Source organism: Biomphalaria glabrata, chromosome 1, assembly GCF_947242115.1.
Source record: "Biomphalaria glabrata chromosome 1, xgBioGlab47.1, whole genome shotgun sequence".
In the NCBI taxonomy this organism is placed as follows: domain Eukaryota; kingdom Metazoa; phylum Mollusca; class Gastropoda; family Planorbidae; genus Biomphalaria; species Biomphalaria glabrata.
This window is the reverse complement of record NC_074711.1, coordinates 8,226,323-8,252,323: the sequence shown is the minus strand read 5'-3', so window position 1 is coordinate 8,252,323 and position 26,001 is coordinate 8,226,323. Positions and strand designations below refer to the sequence as shown.

The window sequence follows — 26,001 nt, the reverse complement described above, 5'->3', positions numbered from 1 at the left end:
TATAAGTGAAAACTTTGACATCTATATATATATAATTCTCTTCTTCCCTCAAGAGTTTGGATGAGAAGAAGAAGTAAAGGAAAGATCACTCTCTTATCTCTGTGGATAGAGTTATCCCACGAACTTTACGAGCCTTAAGTGTAGCAAAGTCATACAGTGTATCATGAAAATTGTATTTCCTACACAGATCACGCTCAATAGCAACGATTAAAAAATGTTTCAATCTATCTAGGAGAATTGTTGAACTAAAGTAATTCTTCATTAGTTTGAGGCGCAAGAAGCTTCTTTCATCAGATTACACAATTACGGGATAATGGTTTCATTTAATAATTTATACACCTAGAATTAGAGCGGGTCCTATGAAAGTGCGGGGCTCACTGCGGTCACCTAAGATAGCAGTGTTTGTTACACCTGACTAGTATAGTTATAAAAGAATCAATAAAACTCTCAGGGTAGAAGAGTTTAAGAAATAATTAATAAAAACAAATAAGTGTGTAATGTGTACAGTAATAACAATGCTGCTAATTGTTTCTATTGCAGCTATTAATGGGGTGGATACCTGTGTGGCTGTTAATGGCTATGAAAGATTTGGACGTGAAGAAGGAGTCCGAGCTTATGCTGCTTGCTGCAGTGCCTAGAAGACAAACTGTTCTCAGCTTAGCTAAACAATTACTTTCTTAAAACAAATTTTGTCATGTAAATAAACAATAAAAAAAGAACTAGTAAGTGATTTGGTATGACAATTTTAATGATTTAAAAAAAAAAAAAAAAAAGAGGTCACATTAAATTTTTAAATAGGTAAAAACAACAACAAAAAAAAGTTTTGTATAACAAAACAAGAATGACAATGACATCAGATGAACCAACATTTTCAAAATCCTACTGAGCTCTTTCTTTTTGTTGTTATGGCTTCAACAACAATCTTATTTCATTAATGGTCCAAGAACAAGTACAGACACTTGAGTACCTCCAAGTTGAACTATACAAAGCTGTTAATTTCAGAACCATTCATTAATAATGTGTCCTTTTAGTTTTTAGAAGTACGTTAGACTATGAAAACATAGACATGCACAAATTTTTTACTATGGCAGAGAGAGGTGGCGATTGATTCCATTGGTTGAAAAAAATCTTTGTTAATAACTGTTGTTGGATCCTTTCCCGGTCTGTAGCTTGGCGATAATTCTTTCAAGTTGTCTCTTGGCTTCACACATAGGGAAATTGACCATGTCATAGTACTGAGGTGCAATTTTCACAAGCCTAGCAACACACAAAATTTAACAGTATTAAAAATGAAAATCATTTTAGATTTGTGATAAAGGCTCTGTAAAGAGTATGGCTGCCAGCCAAGATGGAAGCACTTGTTTCTACACAAATTTTATGAAAAAAACAAACAAACTTAACTATGGTTAATATATTATTGCAAAGCTACATTTAAAAAAATTAATTTTTGAACTTAAGTTAATTAGCATACCAGCTATGCTCTTTAATTTGTTACCAGGCTATATATTGTTTTTTTTTTAATGGCTGGAACATCCACTCATTTTTTTTTAACTTCCAATAAATGACACACATTTTACCCTAACATATTTTATAGCCCATGAATCTGTTACAATGAAATAAAACACCCTACTCTATTTCTACAAGGATGCTCCTTTTTTTTCTCACCCTGTGCATTGCAATGTTGTCTGACATTAACATATGACTTGACTTTGAATGACCTGCTTTATAATGTCCCTCTCAACACACACATGCTTTTGGCCCATGAATTCTAGAATCACATTTACACTTCTACCCCCATGGACTCAACAAAAAAGTCCCACATACAATCTCTGACTTTTCTTTGGCTGCTCATGTCAATATCAAAATGGTTAATAAACTCAATGTTGCTTTACGACCAGACCCCCCCCCCCCTTTTTTTTTCATTACAATGACAACCCCTAACAGTTTTCAACTTTTGAATTCTAGATAAAGCACCCTTGAACCATTTTTTTTGTTTGCAGCCTTTATCATAAGTCAAGCAATGTACAGTATTAGAGACTACAAACATATCTTTTAGAGACTTTAAACATCTCTTGAATTCATCACTTTCAGGATCAAAGAGAAAAGGGAAAAAAAGCATTTTTTGAAGGCCCCAATAGAATGCTCTGTTCCCATTCAACACACTAAATTTATTTTGGTATTGTGTCCACTAAAAAAAGGAAATATCAATTTACTTTTTACTTATATTAATTGTAATCGTTTTATTTCACCACTTTTGAATGGTAAGTGTTGCAGAGTATACTAGTCTTATCTACAAACAGACAGACACAAACTGAATCAATATCATTCTACACTCTTCCACTCTCAGATAAAAAAAAAAAAGAAATAGACTCAAGATCTATCTTTTTGATGCTGTTAGGCTAAGTTTGTTATTTTTTAAGACCATGTCTTAAAGGAAGCAGAAATGAAAATACAATATATATGACAAAAGGCAAATTAAAAATAAGTTGAATGCTATTTCTTCTTATGCTTTATGTACAGAATGCAGCCTTTGGAAAAATACCAAAAATTAAAACAAAGGTTTTATAAAAAGCTTGCAGTTTTTCATGAATAGCTGCATTCAAGGCTGCAAATCTGTCAAAATCATGTCTTAGTGAGAACTCTTGATAGATCTTAAATGAATATATAAATCAGTGAGTGGTATTGTAGAATTAAACTTAAGATTAGTAAACTCACCATTCTGGTTTCACATCAGTTACTGTGCGAATGTAGTTCTTGGTGGTCAGTACAAACTCATTATATAGTACCCAGTCTGGTTTATGGTCAAGAACTGTGGATGGATGCAGCTGGACAACCTGACTATCTTTCACAGTCAAATAGTGACCAGTTCTTTCCAGGTGAGCTACCTGCCATTGGGAGAAAAATTAAAAGACTGGGTGGTGTTAATATATGACTCAAGAAAGACGACTTAATAGAAAGCTGAAATGCAATTTAGTTTCTCTGGCTGCTTGAAGCTACTAGAACAGCAACAAAGTTACCAACCTGTCAAATCTTTGGCTATTAAAGTTTAGTGCATTTTAATGTTAACACAAGAAAAACATTTAAAATTTTTTTTTTTTTTTTAAATACAATACCTCCATTATGCAACTAGATATTAAATTTAAAAAAAATAAATTATTATTTTCTTTTAGCTCAAACTGGATATATCAGACATGTGATTAGCTCCTTGTACCAATTGACATCTAGACTTCTAATTTAGAATTCTTAAGATCTAGACTAGATCTAGATTCTAAATGTAATCTATATTAAATTTATGCAATTATATAAGCCAAGCTAAGAATATCTATCACTTTATATTTAATAAACAACTCAGTTATCAGTACTCTACGATGCCAGTAAGCCATGTTTTTTTTAAACTCATATTTATAGCCAAATTTTAACTTATTTCTTTTTTAATTTGAAAAATTATAACGGTCAAACTATAGTTTTCCCCATGTGGCAAATGAGCTAGTAATTCTTTTTTAAGCAATATCAATCACCTGTTAAATTTCTAGAAAAATCTTCAGAGCCATTTTTGAGATCAGAGTCCAGGTTCCTCCATGAAGTTTTAATTAAATAGAGGTATTGTAATAATAAACATTTCATGTATCGAATTCTGAAAACAAAGCTTAAAGCGAGCACTGACCTGCATAAAGAATCCAGATACTAGAGCTTTTCTAATGTTAATATAATAATCCCTTGATGTGAATTCTGTGCTTGATCTGCGTAAGTTGAAACGGTCCATGATCCTCGCAAGCTGTTGTCGAACATTGTCTGCACTCTTCAAAGATCTGTAGTTGACAAAGTTATCATAGCACCATTGAGGATCTTCGTGATCTAGAAAAGGAATCAATTTAAAATTACAACTCCAGACCAAAAAGAAAAGAATGAATATGTTTACAAAATATTAAAAGTATAATAATAAGTATATAGATAATGATACAACTTTTGTTTTAAGTTTAGTTTGGATAAGGTTTATCTATTTATAACACAGATAAAAGAAGCAAATATACTTACTTTGTTTGAAAGCATGATACACATTGAGTAGAGTGAGGTGATCGCCATCAATGTGAGCGAACCTCATCTTTGACTCATCAGCTGCTTTCTTGGCCTCCAGCGGTCTCACAAAACACTGTGGGACTAAACATGAGAAGCGGGTGGGGCCACACGGCCCATCCCCAGCGCCATTAGTTCAAGGTCACTAAAAGGAAGCCAGTATGTTAGGAAGCGCACACCACCCACTACTAAAACTCAAAACCCTATGCAGACATTGAATAGAATTATTGAGAAGGAATAGTTAACAGAAATGGACAAAAATAAGAGAGAGAGAAAGTTCAAAGTGTAAAGAAACAGATAATTTTAAACTTCGAGTGTGTGCACTTCTAACACTGAACCATTTTTACTTAAGCAAATGTCTAAACATTTAATAAACCAAAAATGTTATTTACACAAAAATTATTGAAATCAAGTGAACAGTTTTCTTTTTATACCTGATAACATGGCTGTTATGGACAGTACTTCATTGGAACAATTGTAGTCGCAGCTTGCTATGACCATCTTAGCCAGCTGAGGATCTAGTGGGAATTCTGCCATCATGGAGCCAAGCTCTGTTATTTCACCGTCATCGTCAAGGGCAGCTAAATAGTTCAACAACTCCAAAGCTCGCATCAGTGTTTCTGGAGCTAATACAAAAAATATACAGGAGCCATTAGCTCATCGTATACAAATAACATGTGCTACAATGTCCTAACATTTTTAAAGCAACAAAGCTCTTAGAAGGAGTGAAACTGCAGGCCTATTTCACCATAAGTTAAAATCACATTAGGACTAATTACTTTTTCCTAGAGCTATATACATTTTGGGAAAAGGATATATGTTGTTTGTTTATTACAAGATTGTAAGTTAGCATTAAAGCTATATCATAAAAACAAGAAATAAAATTGATACTTTGAAGTCTCACTTGTTTAATTTTTTTCATTATTAAAAAAGAATTTTATGCAAACTTTTAAAACATATTTACCAGGAGGGTCCATAAAGTCAAAGTGTACCAAATCATCAATACCAAGTTTTTTAAGCTGTAGTACTACTGTCCCCAAGTTAGACCTCAAAATTTCAGGATAGGTGTTCTCCTGCATTTCTTGCTTGTAAGCCTTTTCTGTATACAACCGAAAGCATTTGCCAGGTCGTGTTCGACCGGCTCTACCTGCTCTTTGTTGTGCACTAGCTTTGGAAATAGCAGTGACCAAAAGTGACTCCACACGAATACGAGGGTTGTATACCTAGAAATGGATAAACTTATTATTTTTATCTCTCATTATCAGAATATATTTATAGATCCTAACAAATATACAGCTATTACTATTTATACAGTATATGTATAAAGCTATAACTAATTTTACTTTTATAAAACAAATTTACAATCAACAAAAAGACAGTGTACGCAATTCACTTTGTAATAGACAAAGAAAAAGTAGAAAATGCTAGAATGAACCCTAACCTTTTGTTTGGCGAAACCTGGGTCAATGACAAACACAACACCATCAATAGTCAGAGATGTCTCGGCTAAGTTTGTAGAGACCACCACTTTCCTTCCTATTGCACCGTTGGCCTTTTTAGGTGGAGGTGGTTCAAAAATTCTCTGTTGTAAATTTGGTGGCAATGTTGAATACAAAGGTATACACTTGAGATCCCCCACATCCTGACCCAAATTATCCACCTCTCTTTGAATCCTTTTGCAGGCTTCATCAATCTCCTGAAGACACAATTTGTCATAGAATTAAAACAATGAAAGATTTAAACAATAAACACTTTCATAAATATATATGTATACAAACTGGAAACATTTTTAAAGAAGTATACATGTTGAAAGTTAAGTACTGACCTCTTGACCAGTCAAAAATAAAAGCATGTCTCCCTCTGTCTCCTCACACATGTGGATTTGAATGACTGTTCTTATAGCTGCCTCAAGATAGTCTCTCTCAGGCTCAGGTGTGTAAAATATTTCTACAGGATGTGTTCTGCCAGGAACACTCATCAATGGAGCATTATCAAAATAGGTCTAGTAAGAAATAGACAAGTTTTAACACAAGTGAAACAGTATAATTTCAACTCCCATACTATTTGTTAGAAATTTTTACCTTAGCGTTTAGTTAAAAGTATAATGGATATTACTTAACAGATATTGACAACACTATTATCTACTTGTTTACTTTTTCATTCTTATTTCAGCAGCATTAAAATTTACCTGAAATTTGCCAGCATCCAAAGTAGCACTCATGATAATGATTTTAAGATCAGATCTTTGTTTAGCTACTTCTTTCAGTAAACCCATCAATATGTCGGTAGCAAGAGTACGTTCGTGAGCCTCATCTAGCATAATGATACCGTAAGCTTCTAGTAAAGGATCTGACATGGCTTCTCTGAGCAACATACCATCAGTCATGTATCTAGAATGAAAATAGGACAACAGCAAAATAATTAATGTAAAAATATACAAATAAAACAATCATATATAATTTGACATCTTTGTTAAGTGCAAAATGCTGATTAACAATCTGAGAAATTTGTTTTGAATATTGAAATGTATAAGTAGTTCGGAACACCCTTGAATACAATGAGTAACAACCAATTTTGCCAAAACCCTAATTAGCAGTAACCATGATACAAAATGACATTTTAAAAGTTGTCAATTTTTTTCTTTTATTATATGTAAATTACCAATATCAACAACATATACCAATTGCTAATGTATAATATTTCAATAATTAGAACCAATGGCTGTACATCAATACTCTATAGTTAAAGTTATTTTTAGTGGTAAGACTAAATTTTAACAAGTCAAATTACAAAATATTAATATAACTATACTTTGTTATGTTTTTCCTTAAACCATATGCACAGCTTATTAATTTTCAAAATATTTCATGCAGAGAAGAAATAAAATAAAAAATTGTTTAATTCACTACTTTTTATTTTAAAAATCTCTGCTTTTTAGTTTAATTTTATTAATTTCAATTATGTGACAAAAATCTTTTAGGGATCAGCTTATTTTTATTTTATAATATTTACAGTTTATATTGGTACAATGTCTATTACTAATTCATAATACTGTTGAACCCAGAAGTGCAGAAACTACAAATGATTTGGAGGAACAGGCCAATTTGAAAATAATGATAAGATCATTGTAATACACACATCACATCATTATTATATTTTTGCCTCAGAAGGATGTGAACTTTTTTTTATTCTTGTAGATCCCAAAGGAAACTAAATTACTTTTAATTGTAATGAACAAATAATATGGATCAACAACTTACTTTAGTACTGTCTTTTGGGATGTGCAGTCTTCAAACCTGATGCTATAACCAACCTCCTGACCAAGACAAACATCCATTTCCTCAGACACACGTTGAGCCACGGACATAGCTGCTACCCTACGAGGTTGTGTACATGCCACACCCTTTTTTGGATTCCTAGCTCTCACCCATTCTAGACACCACTGCGGAATCTGAGTGATAATAATGCTTATAAATTACTAGAAAATACTATATTCAAATTAAAATATTTTTAAGCACAAAAAATGACAATAAATTTTAAAATGTATGTTTAATAATAATAAATATTGAAAGTTTTAAGAGAGAAAATGTTTTTTATTTTTTTATCAGCATGCATTCTTGCACATTTTCAAGCATACCTGCGTTGTTTTTCCAGAACCTGTTTCACCCACTAGTACAATGGTTTGATGTTTTGTAACCATTTCCACAAATCTTTCCTTGTATTCCCAAACCGGAAGTGTGGTTCTTTTACGATGCAACTCATAATAGCGTGGTGTGAAAGGTAGCCCTGAAAATAGTTAATGTCTCAAAATAAACTTTTTTTGTAAGATTTACATATTTATGAAAAATATTCTTTCATAAGAAACAAAATAAAAAGCATCTAATTTGAAAGTTTTTAGTGACATGAATAAAAAATATTTAAAATAAATGTTTACAAACTATAAATACTATAAAAACTACACTTATAATAGCAATACTGAACAGAGAAAAACAAACAAGTAAGCACCTGTGAACGGGTTAAGCTGTAATGTTGGTCTTGGTATGTTAAACTGTTCAAATATTGATTGAGATTTTCCTTTGTCTTCTTTTTTATCTCCTGCAGTATCATCATCCCTGGAAATAAAAATTAAAAGATTCAAAATTGTATTCAGTGTACACTACTAATACTAGCAGTACAGACTTTTTTACTTTTAAAATATAAAGTTAATAAAGGTATTATTGAATTTTAGTTTTTTAAATTTTATTAATAATAAATTACAGACACAATTTTTAAAAAGTCATATCTAGACTAGACTGTAGTCTAGAGTGTAAAGTGTAGATTAGAATCAATCTAGAATCTACTAGAATGACTAGAAATCTACTTTATCTAGTCCTAGATCTATGTTGTACACTTGTAAATGTACTAAATTTTAAATGTTCAATTTTGACCATGTATTGACTATAATTGAGTCATTTTGACAACCCCACATGTGAACAAAAGTTCATAAGACAGAAATTGTCATACATGTTAATTAGAATAAAATCATTAAAATCTACTGTCACTCATTAGACTCTCATCTCAATTCCTCTACACTACTCTACAGCTGTTCCACTGCCCACTCCAATGATTCATGCTTCTTTATAATATTTATATAATAATATAGTATATAGATCTAATTAATACATTTATTATGATTTTAAATTCTGATTATTCTTATTCTAGGCTATTTGTCAACATTTGTGGATTACTATATTCTAGATCTAGACTATATGGATGAAATAAAACTAGATTATCTATAGATTTATGGGTATCGCCATGCTTCAGATTAAATTTGAGCAAGTGAGCCGTCTTGAGGCGAGGTTCATTCAAAATCGTTGTTTTCGACGTCAGTAGTGCGTACACCATACCCGAGACTTCGATGATTTAAATATCATTTCCATTAAGTTTACCTGTTCTTTTTACTGCTGGACATACTATCCCCAACGTCGATTCGTCGTTTAGACATATTTTACATTTAGAAATGTAGAGAAATCTTTAAAATACTTGATTAAATGTTCTAAAATAATAGATCTATCACAGAACGGTTGCTTTAAACCGGAAGAAGAGTAGAGAAGAAAAGTTTATAAACAACGATTAGGTTGTTGCCAGCTAATAGAACAAGAAAAGGTCATAATTAAAATTATCTGTTTAAATGTTTAATTTTTTATTTTTAAAAAATCTAGATAGTTCTACATTACATGCTATTTAATAGCAGATTTAAAATAAAATAAAAAGTTGATTAGATCTAACTCTATGTGCTTTTACAGGCTGGAGTTTAAGACGAGTATTTTTTAAAAAGTATGAGAAAAAAATACAAGCCTCAACTATCACTTCCACTTATCCTATTGAACATTTAGTGTTGAACATGTAGTGTTATCAACCTTCGCATGTAGCCTACTAGCCAACTAATACTATTTCAAAGCTATTTTTTTCAATCCTCCTTTCACGCCTCTTCTGTTGTTTTTTTTTCTTTTTTCTCACATACATGCAGACACAAACTTTTACTTCAATGTATTGATACATAACATATTTTTGTCTCCTTATATATATCTTTCTTTCTTTCTCAAACAATGTGTTGTATTAGACAGTGGCGTCGCTAGAGGGGTGCGGGGGGTTCGGTCCGCACCGGGTGACAACCACCCTAGTGACGCGCTGGTATTGGAAATGTCAAATAGCTCGACCTATATCTGAGAAGGTGGCAAGATAAAATAACCAATGAGGAAGTGCTACGAAGAGCAGTGTGCCAAGAAATCCGCTGTGTTATCAGCAGCAGACGCCTTGGCTGGCTTGGCCACGTTCGTAGAATGCAAGACAATCAGTATGGTGATCAGGAGAGCGGTATACGGATGTATGCAAACGAGACATGAAGCTCTTCAAAATCGACACTAGTAGCTGGGAAAAAGTGGCACTGGATAGATCTACATGGAGAGAGGGCATAAAAGAAGGGTCCCGCATTGCAGATGCCATACACAATAGTAGAAAGAATGGTGAAAATGCAACGGCGCCTGGTGATTACAGATGCCTTACCTGTGACCGCAGCTGTGTATCAAGGATTGGCCTCTTTAGTCACACAAGAAGTTGTAAAGGGAAAAGATCGTCTCTCGAGACGTAAAATGCCACAGAATATCTGAGATGAAGGCTACCATAGATAACATTAAACGGGTCTAACAACTAATCAAGTCTGAGATACTGTAACACCGAATATTTCTAGCTTTATATTTCCAGATCAGGCGATCCATTGTACACTGAGCTTCGCAATCACAGGGACATACGGTTCCGATTTTTTCCTTCCAGAACATGCTGAGCACGGATAATCTCATCCTGCATTGTCCAGTTCTAGTTTTTGTGTCATAAAGGGATATAATTTTTAGAAGCATACACGTGTTTTTGTTTTCATTCTGTATTTTGGAATAGAGGCAGACCGTCGATGTTTTCTCTTAGCTTATTTTGAATGAATGTTTTCCCGCCCCCCCCCCTCCATTCAGATACTTCTAGCTGCTTGCTTCTACGCGTTTTTCCCCACTACGATATAGGCCTATGTTTAAGCTGCAAACCCACGCTCCCCTTTTTGCTTTCTGTCTGATACAGAAAACCAGTAACAAATGATTTATGTAGTCTATCTGCATTATGCCATTTTATGAAAATCGTATCTAAACAAGCTTTAATGGGGTATTTTTAGATAGCTGCTTGGTTGTGTGGTATGCGCTCCGGACTGTCGTCACTATGGCTCCGGGTTTGAACCCTGCCGGCGGTTGGTCGTAGTGCTGGCCACATCACACCCTCGTTAACCGTGGGTCACAGAAACATGACCTTTACATCTTGTGCCCTATAGATCTCAAAAGTGGGGTGGGGGAGAAATTACTATATTAATCCAGGGTTAAATTCGACTGTAGCAAAAATCATGTTAGCATTAAACATTATGAAACGATTCGTCGATTTCAAATAACAATTTCTTTCTTTTTAAATTAGTATTATTAGGCTGAAGTCCAAGTTACACACACGATGCTGGCCACACATGCGTGAATACCGCTCGAGGCTCGCATGTAATCGCATAGGCCTTCACATTGTAATAACACTATGAATGCTAAACATCAGTTGCCATAGTTTAAAGCAATGTTTGCTTATCTTGTTTCGTTGTTTATTCAATAGTTCTGATCAAAGCTTTCACATAGTAGAGCCTGTATAGGCCAGTGCGTTGTAGTGCATATGAGATAATAAAAATACTAGCCTAGTAAGTCGTTCAGTGTGACGTTATCATATGAAGCATGTGATAAAACCTTATTTACGACTAATAGCAGCAGTGAAGCACTAAACCATTTGACTGATGAAGATAAATTAATAATAATAAGAGATTAAGCGACTATGGAAGATATCTAAATTAACAATATACCCTGTTGTTATATCAACCGAAGGGATAGTGACAACTAACATCGCTAATATTTTCAAGGCCATAAACATCCCTAAGAAAATTATTGTTCCTATCAGATGGCAGCACTGCTGCAGGCATGCCACATCACCATGGCAGTGTCAGAGTTAGTTTAATTAACGAGGTCAAGCCCCGGGCCCCCAAATGATGGGAAATTCCTAGCTACGCCCCTGACCATTATTGACTTGCCGTACCACTGTCTCATAATTTAAGAAAAAAAATGAAATGGAAAAACAAAGAAAATATGGGAACCGTTTAGGCCTATATATAGAGAGAGATTAAACGTTTATGGAAGTTATCTAAAATAACAATATACCCCATTGTTATATCAACCGAGGAGATAATAACAAATGAGCACACAGATAGGCCTATACCTTCAATAAGGGCCCTTAATTGCCATGAAGATTATCGTTGCCTGTCAGAAGGCGGTACTATGCTGCAGACCGGGCCTTCCACATCACCAGACAATTCCTCAATGGAAACTGATAAAGGGACCTCAACAAAATGTGTTTCTCTTTAACGAAACTCGACCCTGGCAGTGCCAGAGAATGAACACTAGTTCGTTTCTAAGATAATATTAATAATTAGATATAGGCATTTTATAATCACGGCTGAATAAAGGTAATCACACAACCAACTTATTGGGCCAACACTCTTCATCTGCATCGATCTATAGTTATATATAATAAAGTCTAATAAACTATATATATATATATATATATATATATATATATATATATATATATATATATATATATATATATATATTACATATAAAACAGGCTCGATCTCGAGTTAAAACACACGAATTGGGATAAAAAGCTCAAATGTAAACTATTTATAAACATATTTTTCTTTTCAAAGACGAGCTTCATCTATGAGGTGCAGTGATGTTGCCATTATTTTCTTTTCCCTATTCCTTGATTCCCATTGATATTTGTGTAGATCAGCGATGCCCAACGTAATGCGATGTGCGGGCCATTTTAATTTCCAGCACTCATGTCGCGGGCCACATCACCGAAAATTTACAAAAACGAAATGAAATTGACCTGAAACATTTATTTTTAGAAACCTGTGGATCTAGTATTTACATTAATTAATGATCCGAGGTATCTGAAAGTTATCTGTTTTCAAACGTCGGAAAAGTGCTTAATTAATTTCTCTACTTAAAATGTGAGCATTTTTGAACTAGCTTTACCAACGACTCATTTTCTTGTCTCTTTTAGCCAAATATTCCCATCTATCTTCCAATGTCTAGGCTGCTGAAACAAAGAATGCCGTCATATTTGTGTTATAGTGTTTATTTCTTGTTCATTTTCTTTACAAATAAAATATTTTGGCTAAACAGGACTTATTACCCTGTTCCACGAAAAAAAGTAAAGATCCGTTCACTTTTCCTGGTAGATTATAAATTCAGAGTACACTTGTAGTTTCTTCGGCTCTCTCATTTATAAACTTACACATTTCTAAGGTTATAGTACCAAGTCTACCAATCCATCAGAGAGAAAGTGAGTGCCCTAACGTAGGTAAGATACATTCAAAAACCTTTTTTTTTCTTCTGAAAAAAAAAAGGGGAGGGACGTTCTACACTTAGTGCCGACGTGTCGGCGGGCCGGATAGAACCACGTCGCGGGCCGGATGTGGCCCGCGGGCCGTATTTTGGGCATCACTGGTGTAGATCTATTCATGATCTATGTATTTGGGTCACTTTTGAAAAAAAAAAAAAAAAACTCCAAAAGAAAGCAAGACGGTGTGTGGAAGAAAGAAGAGGGGAGAGGAATCCTGATTAAGCACTACCTTCTCATGCTCAAGGCGTTTATAATATAACGTCTTTGTCTCAGTAGTGTTGAAACTCAAAGGATAAAAATCTATTGGTTTTCCTAATATGAAGTAATCGGCTCAAGCATATAAACAGGGTCTGTATCAAGAGAAAGTGATTGCTGTCACATTAATTGAAGATTTTTGTATGGATCTAAACATGACTTCAGAAACAGCTTAATTCGCAGTAGTTAGTATAGGCCTAATACTACATACAGTGTAGATTCGAGTGTAGGACTAGCATTTCTACATCTAATTATTTTTGGCCGTTAAACTGTATATGCCTTAAGTCTACATGCATGTCTACTAAACTACTAAATATATAGTGCAGATTTTGGTGATGCGAGCGACTAGATCTACTAGGCCTATAAATAAGTAGCATTTGTAGAGCTAATTTAAAATTGGATCTTTATTTAGATCTAGCATATATCTAGTCGAGTCTCTGCCTAGAAATAGAATATATCAAGTTCTTATTTTTTTAAAATCAAGACTAAAAATTTATACGGTAAGCCCAGACTTAATTAAGTTTAGTAAGTCAACTGGATCAACTAGATCTTATCTTATCTTATACGATATGATGCAAACGTTACTTCAAAAAAGAAGATGATTACGTCCTACGCGTCATGCATTTAGTCGTGCATATTAACCAATGACCTGAACTCCGTCAAGTCACTGGTTTTCCTGGCTAGCTCAGGCAACCCATTCCATGCTCTAATAGCTCTACGTTGCATGTCTATCAGCTTTTTTTTTTTTTAGTAGTTCCATGGTCCGAAAACTTCTATTAATCTTTATAGGATATAGGTAGGCTATGCTAGAGGCATATATATATATATATATATATATATATATATATATATATATATATATATATATTATATAATATTAGTTCAAGATATTCCTGGCAACTAAAATAATGCACTCCATCTTTATCTTTGTATTAAAAACATAATAGTTTCTAAAAAAAATCCCAATCATATTCTCTAAAAATCTAGGCTCTAGCATGGATCAGTCGCAAGTGAAACATTTTTTTTCTTACACGTGAAACTTGCATGTTTACCAGGATATTCAGTGTCATAGTCAAAGGTTATAGTTCACAATAGTAGACCAAGTCCTAAATGTTAGCTAGCCTAGTGTGCTGTGTTGCCACCATATCTATTTTATAGCTAGATATAGCTCAATCTATTCAACACTTCTAGTTAAATTGGCATCAAGCGAAGTAATTTAGATGCTATGCATCTAGTAGCATTGAAATAATAGGTACATATTTTAAGCAGTATTTTTTCAATGCTTAATTTCAGATGCCAAAGTAATCCATCTAAATAATTATTTAATTAGGGAGAATTAAGGAAATGTTTATGTCTGGCATTTCTATACTATTGTATTTTCTTCAGCCGTTAAAAAAAGTAAAAAAAAAAAAACCTTATATATTTACCTTAATATGTTTTGTATATCTTCAATTTAGTAAAGTCTTATCATTCTTAAATTTCATTGAATCCAGCATTATGGTGGGAAAAGATATATTATATTATTCCAATGCTCAATTTTTAATTAGAAATGTTAAGTGTTTTAAGTAATTGATATTAAAAGTACCTTGTTTTTTTAACTTTAGTTGATAAGTATATTTATATATTATAAGATTTAATATAATCAGTGCCTTTTATATCAATTTTTTTTCTGTTTTTTTTTTTTTTTGTTTATGTTTATAGTATTTTTAATTTTAGAAGATAGAATTTGAACAAAATCTCTAAATTGTTATAAAATATTTATCCAGTAATATTAAACACAAGCAACGATTTGATATTATTTCTTGCTATTAAAGTGACATTTTCTTACTAGAAAAAAGTTTTATCTAGTTGGCAACACTGATTATAAGCTTGGTAAAACACGGTTTACAGACGTGTTTTTCCAAGGTCTGTCAAGGGAGATAGTCTAGTCTATTCTTCTAGGTGTGTATGAGTGTGTGTGTATGTTTTTTTTTTTCCTCAATGACATTTCTTTTTTAACCCAAAATACTAGATTCTAGACAGAAGAGAGCTAGAGGTAGAATCTAGTTCTATCAACCAGGTTGGTGATGTAAGATATAATTATAAACTAGATTACTATACTACTAGATCATGATTTCGAGAATCTAGATCTAGTATTAGTAGTATTATAATTTATAATTAATTAGTACTAGGCTAGATGAGTAGAGATGATAGATGGGTATAAATAATTGATAGATCTATTCTAAGACCTTAAAATAATAAATCATATTAAATGGCTTAAACTTAAGTAATAATTATAAAGTATCTAAATACTATCTTTAATCTTAGACTTAGTACTGTATCAGTGTATGATGTATCATTGTATCAATGTGAATGTATGCAATGGCTAAGCCTAATGTATGAGTATGTATCTAGTATGTAATGAATATCATTGATTATGATTGATTCTTCTATTTGAAAAGTTATCACTTATACTCAAGTTAAATAGTATTTTTCAGCTAGATTCTAGATTGGTCTAGATTTATATATTCATATTGACGAGATCTAGATTATATTATTTAGTCTATTATCTATAATTATATACAAAAATTATACATACATACTAGATAATCTACAGAATCTGCCCTAAGCCTAAGCCCTAAGTCGCCTCAGACAGTGACAGTCAAAGTCTTAAGATCTATCTATGACTAGAGTCTATGTACCATGTAAACTATGTTACTAATACTATGTATGATAATCTATCTGAAGTATCTAGATCTATATTATATAGACAAGTATAGTCAGTATAGAAGCCAGTTTGTCACTTCTTCATTGAGCATTATGATTGTTTATTTTGAATGTCAAGTATTTTTCTTGGTATATTGGTTGGATCACTCGGGTGTACTTTTATAATCTATAGAATTATTATATAATCATTTTATTTTAATTTATCACATTGTCACTGTGCAACTGTGGTATTAAAGTGATTTTTAAAAAAATTCTTAACTGTTTTTGAGCTTATATTACATTAATTCTGCCTTAACTCTTTCTCACATAATTGACAATACCAACATTGGTTTGACCCCATTAAATTAAATTAACTTTTGGTTTTATGGACATTAATTTGCATTGTGTAAAAAGAGCATGCAATCCTCATTAATTCTATATCAAATATATAACATTTTCTTAAAACAAGCAAAACAGTTTTTGTTGAAGTTTAATCAAAACAGGATAGTGAAATAGTGAAACAGGATAGTGAAATAGTGAAATAGGATAGTGAAATACAAATGAGAACGATGAGTAATTCCATTTGAACTTGGAAAATAATTATGGAGAGAAAGAGTTAATGTAATTCTCACCTTACTAGCAAATCTATCTATCCTAAATCTATTCAATAATGGGAGCATGGTGGCTGATTGGTAAAGTGATTGGCTTCTGAACTGAGTGGTCCCAGGTTTGAATTTTGGACCCCCTGAGTCCACCCAATTGTAATTGGTACCTGACTAATTTGGGGAAAGTAAAGGCGGTTTATCGTTGTGCTGGCCACATGATACCCTTGTTAACCATGGGCCACAGAAACAATGATTTTTACATCATCTCACCCAAAGACCACAAGGTCTGAAAGGGAAACGTGTTTGATAAAGGATTCATGTACATTAACCACAAGCAAGATGTTGGTCTAAAACTAATGGCAAGGACTTGGTGTGCATTTTAATGCTTTTAGAAATAGTAATGCCTAAATTAAGATAATAACTTTAAACTATTATAGGGACATTATATAGTGTGGGAAAAAATACTCTTCTAGAAAAATGTCATTCTGACCTAAATGATGTCGTATTTTATCACCATAATGTTAATTTCAGATAACTCTTTGTTGCATGCTAAAAACATATCAAGGTCATCAATTACAACAAAACCTTTTTTTTTTGTTAGAATGTATTTCCAGAATATATTGAAATTGTGGCATAGAGCTAAAAATAGCTCATAAAAGCTCAACTGAGCCAAAAATAAACTTTCCAGTATTCAGATTGCAGAGTATAAAAAGGGACAAAAGTGAAAATTCGTGGTCTTTTATTAATTGTGATAAATCTTAACATTACCTCTGTGGGTTTATTATTCAAATTGATTTATTTTGTGTCATTGTAGTTAAAGTATTATTTATTAAAGTGGATTTGTTTCCATTTAATACATTTTCCCTGTGTCATATGCAGATTGGTGATATATTTCCTGATGATTTTCATGTGACAGTGCGTGATTTACTCATTTCAAATGATTTCAGATTCATTCACAAGATTAATGATCTAATCTCTGCTTGTGGTCCCGTCTTACAAGATTAAAGTCTCTGCAAAAATGTCAGTTATGTTCCAAGTTTTGACTCAAGAAGAAACAGAGGATCTTCGATGGGAACTTCATTCACAGTTGCCAGGATCTGCTAAAGTAGGTGACTTTTTTAATGACAAGTTATGGGGCTTCAGAGTGTAATATTAGCTAATTGTTTTATTGTCTGACTCTTCAATTTCTCTATCATTTGATAATAAATTTCTTTATTTAATGTAAATAAATAGATGTTTTGTTTTTTTTTTATTTTCAATCTGAAGAGTTTTGTACTAATAATACTTGCTATTTAGAACAACATATGTACCAGTATAAAACTGAGGGTAGTCTATTTACCTAGCCTGTAAATGAAATGAGGGTTAAAATACACAAATAATTTTTTTTTAAAGGAATTGCTTTCAAACTTTTTTTTAATCTCTTAAATTAGGAGCATTCATGTCTCCGTTTGCTCCTCTCCACTTAGAAACTCATTCCCATCATTGACAAATTTGTAGTTCTTAGAAACTCATTCCCATCATTGAGAAATTTGTAGTTCTTTGAAATTCACTCCCATCATTGAGAAATTTGTAGTTCTTTGAAATTCATTCCCATCATTGAGAAATTTGTAGTTCTTAGAAACTCGTTCCCATCATTGACAAATTTGTAGTTCTTAGAAACTCATTCCCATCATTGACAAATTTGTAGTTCTTAGAAACTCATTCCCATCATTGACAAATTTGTAGTTCTTAGAAACTCGTTCCCATCATTGACAAATTTGTAGTTCTTAGAAACTCGTTCCCATCATTGACAAATTTGTAGTTCTTAGAAACTCATTCCCATCATTGACAAATTTGTAGTTCTTAGAAAAAAAGATGATTTATTTTTTAGATGAACTCAATATTCACATTTGTGAGAGAAATGTCTTCTAATTGGTTCAATCGTTAGTGTCATGGATTTAAAAATAAAGGTGTGAAATTGTTACTGGTTTCTTAGGAAATGTTTTAGGGATCCCTAGAAATTTAGGTACATCTAGTTATTTTTAGTACTTTATAACTATTTATTTTGTTTGTTTGTTTTACATGTTTCGGATGTTCCTTCAGAGTTGAAGATAATTACTTCCTAGTCCAAACCTCCAGCAGGACTACGGGGGATGGGAGCGGGCAGGGTTTGAACCCAGGACCATCGATAAATCTGAAAAACAGTCCAGCGCGCAAACCGCAGGACCAGGCAGCCATTAGTTATTTAATTATGTATTATTAAGTTACTATCCTTGGACGTTTCATTTTGTTTAGTAAATAAAGCTTAATACACTATTACTAATTATTTTTCTTTTCTTCCATGTCAGATTTATTACATATTGTGCAATCATCTGGACAATTTGTTAACTGGATTTGAAGTTATAGTTGATCAGTGGCCCCACTGGAATTGCTTGATTCTCAGGCCAGAGTCACCTGACTTGGTGAGTACATAATTATTTTAAGCTTTGCTACAGTATGTTACATTTTGTAAAATGAAAAAAAAAAATTTTTTTCCATGTACACATTCAACAATAAGCTTTTTAACTATGAATGAGTAATGTAACTTTAAATATTTATATCAAGTTCTTTTTCAGTTTTGGCCTTCCTTGTTTCATTCTTTTATTTAAAAAAAGGATAATTGTCTTATAGTGCTGATGATTGAATAGTTTGTTATAAACATTTTCACACATTTTTAAAAAATTTGATCTTTATGTGGGGAGGGAGGGGAAAATGAAATATCAGGATCGGGCATTATTACTAGCACAAGTAGTAAAAGTTCATCTTGAAATTTCATGCAAGAATTAAATTAAAAAAAATATCAAAGTGCCAGGTAAAAGCCAGAAATATAAATAACATTGTCAGTTCAGAATCAGTTATGGCCTTGATTAGTTGTCCTTAACATATTTAGTGAGCAAAAGTTTTGATATAATTTGCAGTGTTTGTTTTTAAAATGGTTGCAGGTACCAACATACTTCAGAAATTACTACATGTGTCACACGAGAAGCACCAAAGACTTCAAGTTTTTTATACAAAGACCATGTGTGGTGGACTGGAAGATGCCAGCTATTTTCACCGGTTTGTTTTTAAACTTAAAGAGTTAAAGGAAAGATGGATGAATAATGAATTAGGGCACAGTCTAAAGTATTTGACTGTCTGTATTGAGGATTGAGAAGGGCGTGGTGTCTTGAGTAGTACAGCGGCTTCCAAACCAAGGGAAAACTTGGATTTTGACTTTCAGGATTTTTAGGGTTTCCATGACTCCACCCAACTCTAATAATCACCTGATATTAGTTAAGTAAATGCAGTTGGTCATTAACTTTGGGCCAATGAAGCGGATTACCTTTAAATCATCTGTCCCAGAAGTTACAAGGTCTGAAAGAATACTTTACTTCTATGTTGGATTGAACTATGATTGCATAATTCACTAGAAGAAGAAGAATCTGAACAAAAAAAAAATCGTTGTGACAAAACACTAACTAGTAACAGTTTATTTTAAAATGCAAAACAGAATTAAAATTTATATAAAACAAGTAATGGCATAGAAAGCCATAGCAGAAATGTCTAGCTAGTAGCAATGTTTATTAGTAAAGGAGTGTTTAATAATAAATATTTATAAAATAACTAATATTTATTAGCTCTAAAGAATTTAGGAATCATTATTTCTATCAAGAGAAAACTTTCAGTTCCTTTGAAAGAAACCATTCATCTAGCCCGCCTGTTACTATTGAGGCAGCATGAGAGCCTCCTTTACTAATTTATACTTCTATTCCAAGATGTTACTTATACTTGGCTGTGGAGTTAATAGCATCCATATGAGGTAGATAAATGCCTAATAGTTTCATTATAATTGCAGGTGTTCCTTATGATGTTGTGGGACTTATTCAGGAAAAAAGTAGGAAAGAGCTGGGAGAAGTCACATCAGTTGAGCACAGGTTCATGTATGCTTGGACTAAGCCTGAATCTCCAGAACCAGTACAGTAAGCCTGTTTAGTATTACTGTTTAGTATTACTGGTTTGAATAGCTATCCTCTAAATCCTAAACAAAGAGAGGTAACTCTTAAAAAACAACTTTAACATATATATCTACGTTTAAAAAGCATACACATTATCATAATACATTTTCGGATAGGCCTTATACACTGTGGTATCAGCACTTTTGTTTATACAATTTTCAGGAACATTTCAGTTTGAAAAAATGTACTCATTTTAAGTGTATGTACATTATTTTCCTTTTTTTAATGCACTTCTGAAAGTTTTATAAATTTAATTATTTTTAAATTTACTTTTTTTAGGGTGCCAAATGATCTTCAGCTAACAGTTTTAAAGCGAGAACATGCTGAAACTGTTTGTGACCACTGGAAGCATTATCGAAAGAACGAGGGCCTTGTTGAATATTACAGACAGGTCATTGAAAACTTTGAGAGTAGTGCCATAGTCACGAAGGAAGGCAACCTTGTGGCCTATATATCCATGCAGTTCAATGGGTCAATGTCCAATCTGTTTGTGGACCCAGAATACCATAGCCAGAATCTCGGAGTGATTCTCCTTACTGATCTGACACGCAAGCTGCTGGCCAAGAATCAGACTGCCTACGGCTTTATCAAAACCAAAGATGCATCATTTATAAAAACATGCGAAAGCATAGGGTTTTCTTGGGTTGCACAAGGCAGCATGTCTTGGGTGCATTATCTTCCCAGGAACATGTTGCTCAAAACAGCAGTCCCAAGAAAAGTGTCAGAAAGTGAGCAAGATGAAAACTGTAGAGCAGAAAAAGACTTGTTCCTGAATGCATTGCCCTTGTCTTGTAACCAATGCTCTGGGATCCCAGCCATTGGTAAGTCTTCATGTGTACATGTAAGTTTAAGTTAGATGAAGACATTGTTCACTTAGTCATTGTTGTTAGTCTACTTACTTTGAAATGCTTACTTGGTTAATTTGAATGTGATATTTGATGTGTCCCTTATATTTCAATCCAGTGCACTTTTTATCCAACATTTTGTCATGTTTAACTTGTTCCTTGAATCATTTCAATTTAATACTTTTTGAATCTACTTAAGCTGGAGATGATGAGCCTTTATATTTTTGTTTATCACAACATGTATGCAAATTGATTCAACACAAAATGTTGAAATGATGTTAAGAATGCCATCGAAATTATTAATACTTTGTGAATCCTAGAATATAGTAAAAATTAAAGTACCCCTTTCAGACTATGCGATCTATAGGGCAGATGATGTAAAGGTCATTTTATTTCTATGGCCCATGGTTATTGAGGGTGTCATGTGGCCAGAACAACGACCAACCGCCTTTACTTTTCCCCCAAATAATGTACCCATTAGAGCTGGGTGGGCTCAAGATGCACCCAAAGATCCCGAAATTAAAAATCTCAGTCTTCACCGGATTCAAACCAGGACCTTCTAAAACGTAGTAAAGCATGAAAATTAATCGCAACTTATTCAGTTGATGTCTTACTAATTTAACACACATCATGAAATTTTCTTTCCAACTTTTTCCATGACATAAATTTTATAGTCATTTTTTTTATATCCAAGTATGTAAGCGTTAGAGGTACATGTCTAAATCATAAACTTTGTTTCCATTGTAATGAGTATTTGCTGAAATAAGTGAAGTGACATTCCTTGTTGCATAAATGTAAATAGTCATGGTACACTGTATAGTGAGCAATAATTATAATACATTATTCTATAGGGATCTCTTCTCACCAGACAAGACTTATCAGGTTAAATTAATTTCACACCAAGTCAGATTTGTTTTGACTAATAAAAAAAGACAACTATTTATATACAAATGATTGTGTTCAAGATAGTTCATTGCATCAATATTCATTGTCATTGTAAATTTGCTCTTAATATTATTGGTTTAATGAAATGAAAAAAAAATTGTTTTATTGAGATTTCTTGAAAAGTTATCCAATTACCTGTGATAAAATCATATAATAAATAGATTATCATTTTTTTTTTACACAATGTCAAATGCTTTCTGTCATTGATTGTTAAAAAGTTTTTGTAATCTATTTTTTTAAAATGCATACTAAAAACACTTTGTCAGGTCAGGCTGTACATTTGTAATGTCTCATTTATCCTTGCCTCATAAGATTATACACCTCATTTGGTGGCTACTGCTTTGTCAGGTCTAGCTGTAAATTTGTAATGTCTCGTATGTTCTGGCCTCATAAGATTGTACCCTTCATTTAGTGGCTACTATTTTCTGTCACACTATTTACCTATTGAGGTTGTTTCTAAAGAATATTAATTTAATAAATTGACAGATAGATCCTATCTTGTATAATGAGTTGCCCTGAAGATAATGTTCAGGCTGAGCTAAAATGTTTTCAGTTTCTGTTGAAAAAGTAAAATGTAGAATATTTGTGCACACTTCTCTCAAGTTGTGAATAGTTCAATCTTTGCTAGAATTTAAACTTGTTTTTATAAAGTTATTTTTATTGTTATCATATGTACTTCTTTCATTCCGATTTTTCATAGAAACTATCACTTAGACATTATCAAATGTCAAATAGTTGTTACTATTAAAGAGAAACTATGAATTAGACCGTATGAAATGTCAAACAGTTGTTACTGTTACAGAGAAATAATCGATTAGACCTTATCAAATGTCAAATAGTTATCACTAAAAAGATTTCAATTATTGCATGTCCCCATATGTTTTTTTTGTAAGCTATAATCTCAATTAATACATTGAAAATAAGATAATATTTTGTTAAATAATCAAACAATAAAAATTTTTGCTAAGCTATGTCTTGGTTACTTACTATCAAAGAATAAGAGGTTTACATTTAATTCTAAATATTTATGCAAATTGTTTGAAAGAGATTGTTTCTGAGCATACTTTAAAAAAAAAACGTTTTATACAGCGAAAGAAATTGATTCGTTTACAATCAGAATGTGTGCTGATAAGGCTTTAGGCTCAGGATTAGCTATGGTTAGCTGCCTTCAAAGAATCTATCTCTTAAACACTGTTTCTGCACAATCACTTTAAAATTTGTCCTACTTTTTGTTATATCTATGTATATACTCTTATTGGTTAGGTGGATTGCTGACTATCATTGCTCGATTGAACTACCAATATTTAAGTTGCTTTATTATCCATACATATCATTGATTTCTATTGATGACATTTATTTCCTACATTGTTTTTAAAATTTGGAAAGTTGATTTTGTTGGTTTACTTCTTGTGAATGTCACTTTTCTCTTTGTTTACTTCTGTCAGCACTGCTTTGTTTTAGATACATGCAACCTGTACAGTCTTGATCTCTTTATATTACATGATAAACACAGATTGATTCTACCAGTCAGTTTCTGTATGATCACAGTGCATGTTTTAATTATGTATTATATATGTGTGTGAATGTTTATAATGTATATTCAACTGGAAACAGTTTATTGGCTAAAATGACTTCATGTGCAATTTTGAGCTTCAATTCAGGGATGTTGCCCATTATTGTTCATGAGAAACAATAGAAGATGAAGTGAGTGCAATATGGCCTGCAAACATCATATTTTCCTACCTCTAGCGTTTAAAAAAGTCTATTTAAAGACCAGGAAAATATTGAATTTTATCATTTTTTTACGTTCAAACCGTGGTCATGGTATGGACTACGAAACTATGTACTCAAGAAAACAGAACTATTTTCATAACAATGAAGATGTAATAATAAATATTTCAAAAGATAACTGATAGCTAGGTGTGGATCTAAATGTCACGAAATTGTTTTCTGGTTCACTCATTCTAATGCATGCGGTGATTGTTTTTTGTAAATACATTTTTTTTTGACAAGGAAATTGTTTGGTCGTAAGTTGGTAGGAAGAGATTTCTAACCACTTACAAGGGTATTAAAACATTTAGCTGGTCATTTGATTGCCAGGTTTAAAAACATTAGATGTATGTTGTCAAATATGTGTAAGTTTTATTTCCAAATTGAAATCTATGTGCTGGGTAGAGGCCCATAAATATAGACATAAGATTTATAATTGGCTACTGTATAGTATACATATAGTTTTACAATAATTATTTTAAAATGTGGTTTGGAGGGATTCTATTTAATACAGACATAGAAATTATTTTTATTGGTTTATTGAGAAATTATTTTGATCCATTATGTTGAATTGGTTAGAACTGCACAAGTGTGAGATTGTACTTCATTTTGTTTAATAACTTAGTCTGGTCATCAAAATGTATTTAAACATTTACGAAGATAGTTTTATTATTTTTCTTAGTTAAAAAATGTAATTTGACGATGCACAATTAAAACATTCCTACATTTAGTTTTAAGAGAAGCATTTTATTTCAGCCTTTACAAATCGTAATGAATATATATATATTGTCAGCTCTTTAAGCAGTGATAGTAAATGTTGCAATATACTTTCCCTTGTAAATGTCTCATAATCGAAAAAAAAATTTTAAACACATTTATTCCTAACATTGTGTTTTGACAATTTTGAAAATTAGTGCATTAAAAATAACAATCCAACGTTACTTGATAAATAAAATGACATGACCTAGGGTTATGCATAAAATTTACTTAAAAGAATCCTTTTCTTTTAAAAATGGACAAACAAAACAGTGTTAATTTGTATCTAATTTTTATACATGTATTTCTTTTTTTTTTAAATAATTTAGATTTTCTACAATTGGTTTTGGTCATGTTAACCCTGAAACAGTTGACAGTAAAACATGCACAATGCTATATACCTGGTATTAGTGTAGATTCTGTACTTTAGCGTGTGTATATATGTGTACAACTTTGTACAATGCTGTACCACATGTACCCAATGCACACAAATAAATGTTTGAATTATACAGTTCCAGTCTTTTTTATTTTTGTAAACCTTTGCTTTGCTCTCCTTTGTGTGACAGTATTTATGTCTAGTAAAAAAGTTTTGTTTCAACAAATGTTTCACAGGAAAATCCAATGACTTAGCCGAGTTTGCATGATTAAATTAACACATGGTGGTGTGTTGGACGTAATGATCTTCTGTTTTGAAGAAACGTCTGTAATTTATCAGATAAGTTGATGTAATAGGGAAGTAAGAACAAAACATTAGCTGTGTTGTCAACTAAATACTTTGAAAATACTTATCCTGCAACATTGAAGTCAAATTAAGGTCTAGGGGCTTATAGGATGAAAAATGCTATTTGGGAGACAACCAGAAAAAAAGGAGTTGTCACAGCTTTATGCTTCTACTGGGTTCAGAGTAATAGAGTAAAGCCCACCTGACTTAATAACCCACAAAAAAATAAATTTAGTATTAAAATAAATTTTCCAGTATAAATTATTTCAATGTCTTCAATTTAATAATTATTCATGAAAATTAGGAGACAAAAAAAATGT

The 26,001-nt window shown here is 32.3% G+C and overlaps 3 protein-coding genes across 7 annotated transcripts in view; 2 read left to right on the top strand and 1 right to left on the bottom strand.

The window, feature by feature from the left end:
* LOC106051868 (uncharacterized) overlaps nucleotides 1-719 on the top strand; it is a 37,966-nt gene extending 37,247 nt beyond the window's left edge. Inside the window, exon 19 of the mRNA XM_056020271.1 lies at nucleotides 541-719. Coding sequence (XP_055876246.1) covers nucleotides 541-638 — 98 coding nt within the window. The 3' untranslated portion in view covers nucleotides 639-719. The remainder of the gene's footprint in view (nucleotides 1-540) is intronic.
* An 8-nt stretch (nucleotides 720-727) lies between these two features.
* On the bottom strand, nucleotides 728-9,171 carry LOC106056099 (putative pre-mRNA-splicing factor ATP-dependent RNA helicase PRP1). The gene is made up of 13 exons (XM_013212691.2): nucleotides 9,003-9,171; nucleotides 8,080-8,186; nucleotides 7,712-7,860; nucleotides 7,335-7,525; nucleotides 6,263-6,464; nucleotides 5,900-6,076; nucleotides 5,516-5,770; nucleotides 5,039-5,297; nucleotides 4,509-4,700; nucleotides 4,036-4,158; nucleotides 3,665-3,855; nucleotides 2,716-2,885; nucleotides 728-1,257 (listed from the first exon to the last, which is right to left on the bottom strand). The coding sequence occupies exons 1-13, from the start codon at nucleotides 9,056-9,058 to the stop codon at nucleotides 1,134-1,136; spliced, it is 2,196 nt and encodes a 731-aa protein (XP_013068145.1). The 5' UTR covers nucleotides 9,059-9,171; the 3' UTR covers nucleotides 728-1,133.
* A 4,145-nt stretch (nucleotides 9,172-13,316) lies between these two features.
* LOC106056098 (glycine N-acyltransferase-like protein Keg1) lies at nucleotides 13,317-25,469 on the top strand. Of its 5 annotated transcripts, XM_056020231.1 has the most exons (7): nucleotides 13,356-13,434; nucleotides 15,353-15,400; nucleotides 17,579-17,736; nucleotides 18,959-19,072; nucleotides 19,592-19,706; nucleotides 20,485-20,608; nucleotides 20,924-25,469. In XM_056020231.1, exons 3-7 carry the CDS (start codon nucleotides 17,650-17,652, stop codon nucleotides 21,498-21,500), a joined length of 1,017 nt encoding a protein of 338 aa, XP_055876206.1. In that variant the 5' UTR covers nucleotides 13,356-13,434; nucleotides 15,353-15,400; nucleotides 17,579-17,649; the 3' UTR covers nucleotides 21,501-25,469. The 5 variants fall into 5 exon arrangements, with proteins under 5 accessions (XP_013068142.1, XP_055876206.1, XP_055876222.1 ...); XM_013212688.2 differs by lacking the exon at nucleotides 15,353-15,400 and having other exon boundaries at nucleotides 13,317-13,434; XM_056020247.1 differs by lacking the exons at nucleotides 13,356-13,434; nucleotides 15,353-15,400 and adding an exon at nucleotides 13,705-13,841.
* The last annotated feature ends 532 nt before the right edge of the window (nucleotides 25,470-26,001 follow it).

Excerpts from the sequence above, each read along its gene's own strand:
- LOC106056099 (XM_013212691.2), bottom strand. The coding sequence starts at position 9,058 with ATGTCTAAACGACGAATCGACGTTGGGGATAGTATGTCCAGCAGTAAA. Across the intron at positions 6,077-6,262 it reads TGGATGCTGGCAAATTTCAG|ACCTATTTTGATAATGCTCC; the intron begins GTAAATTTTAAT and ends ATTTCTTACTAG. Across the intron at positions 4,701-5,038 it reads TGACTTTATGGACCCTCCTG|CTCCAGAAACACTGATGCGA; the intron begins GTAAATATGTTT and ends TTTTTGTATTAG.
- LOC106056098 (XM_013212688.2), top strand. The coding sequence starts at position 17,650 with ATGTCAGTTATGTTCCAAGTTTTGACTCAAGAAGAAACAGAGGATCTT. Across the intron at positions 17,737-18,958 it reads AGTTGCCAGGATCTGCTAAA|ATTTATTACATATTGTGCAA; the intron begins GTAGGTGACTTT and ends CTTCCATGTCAG. Across the intron at positions 19,707-20,484 it reads GATGCCAGCTATTTTCACCG|GTGTTCCTTATGATGTTGTG; the intron begins GTTTGTTTTTAA and ends TTATAATTGCAG.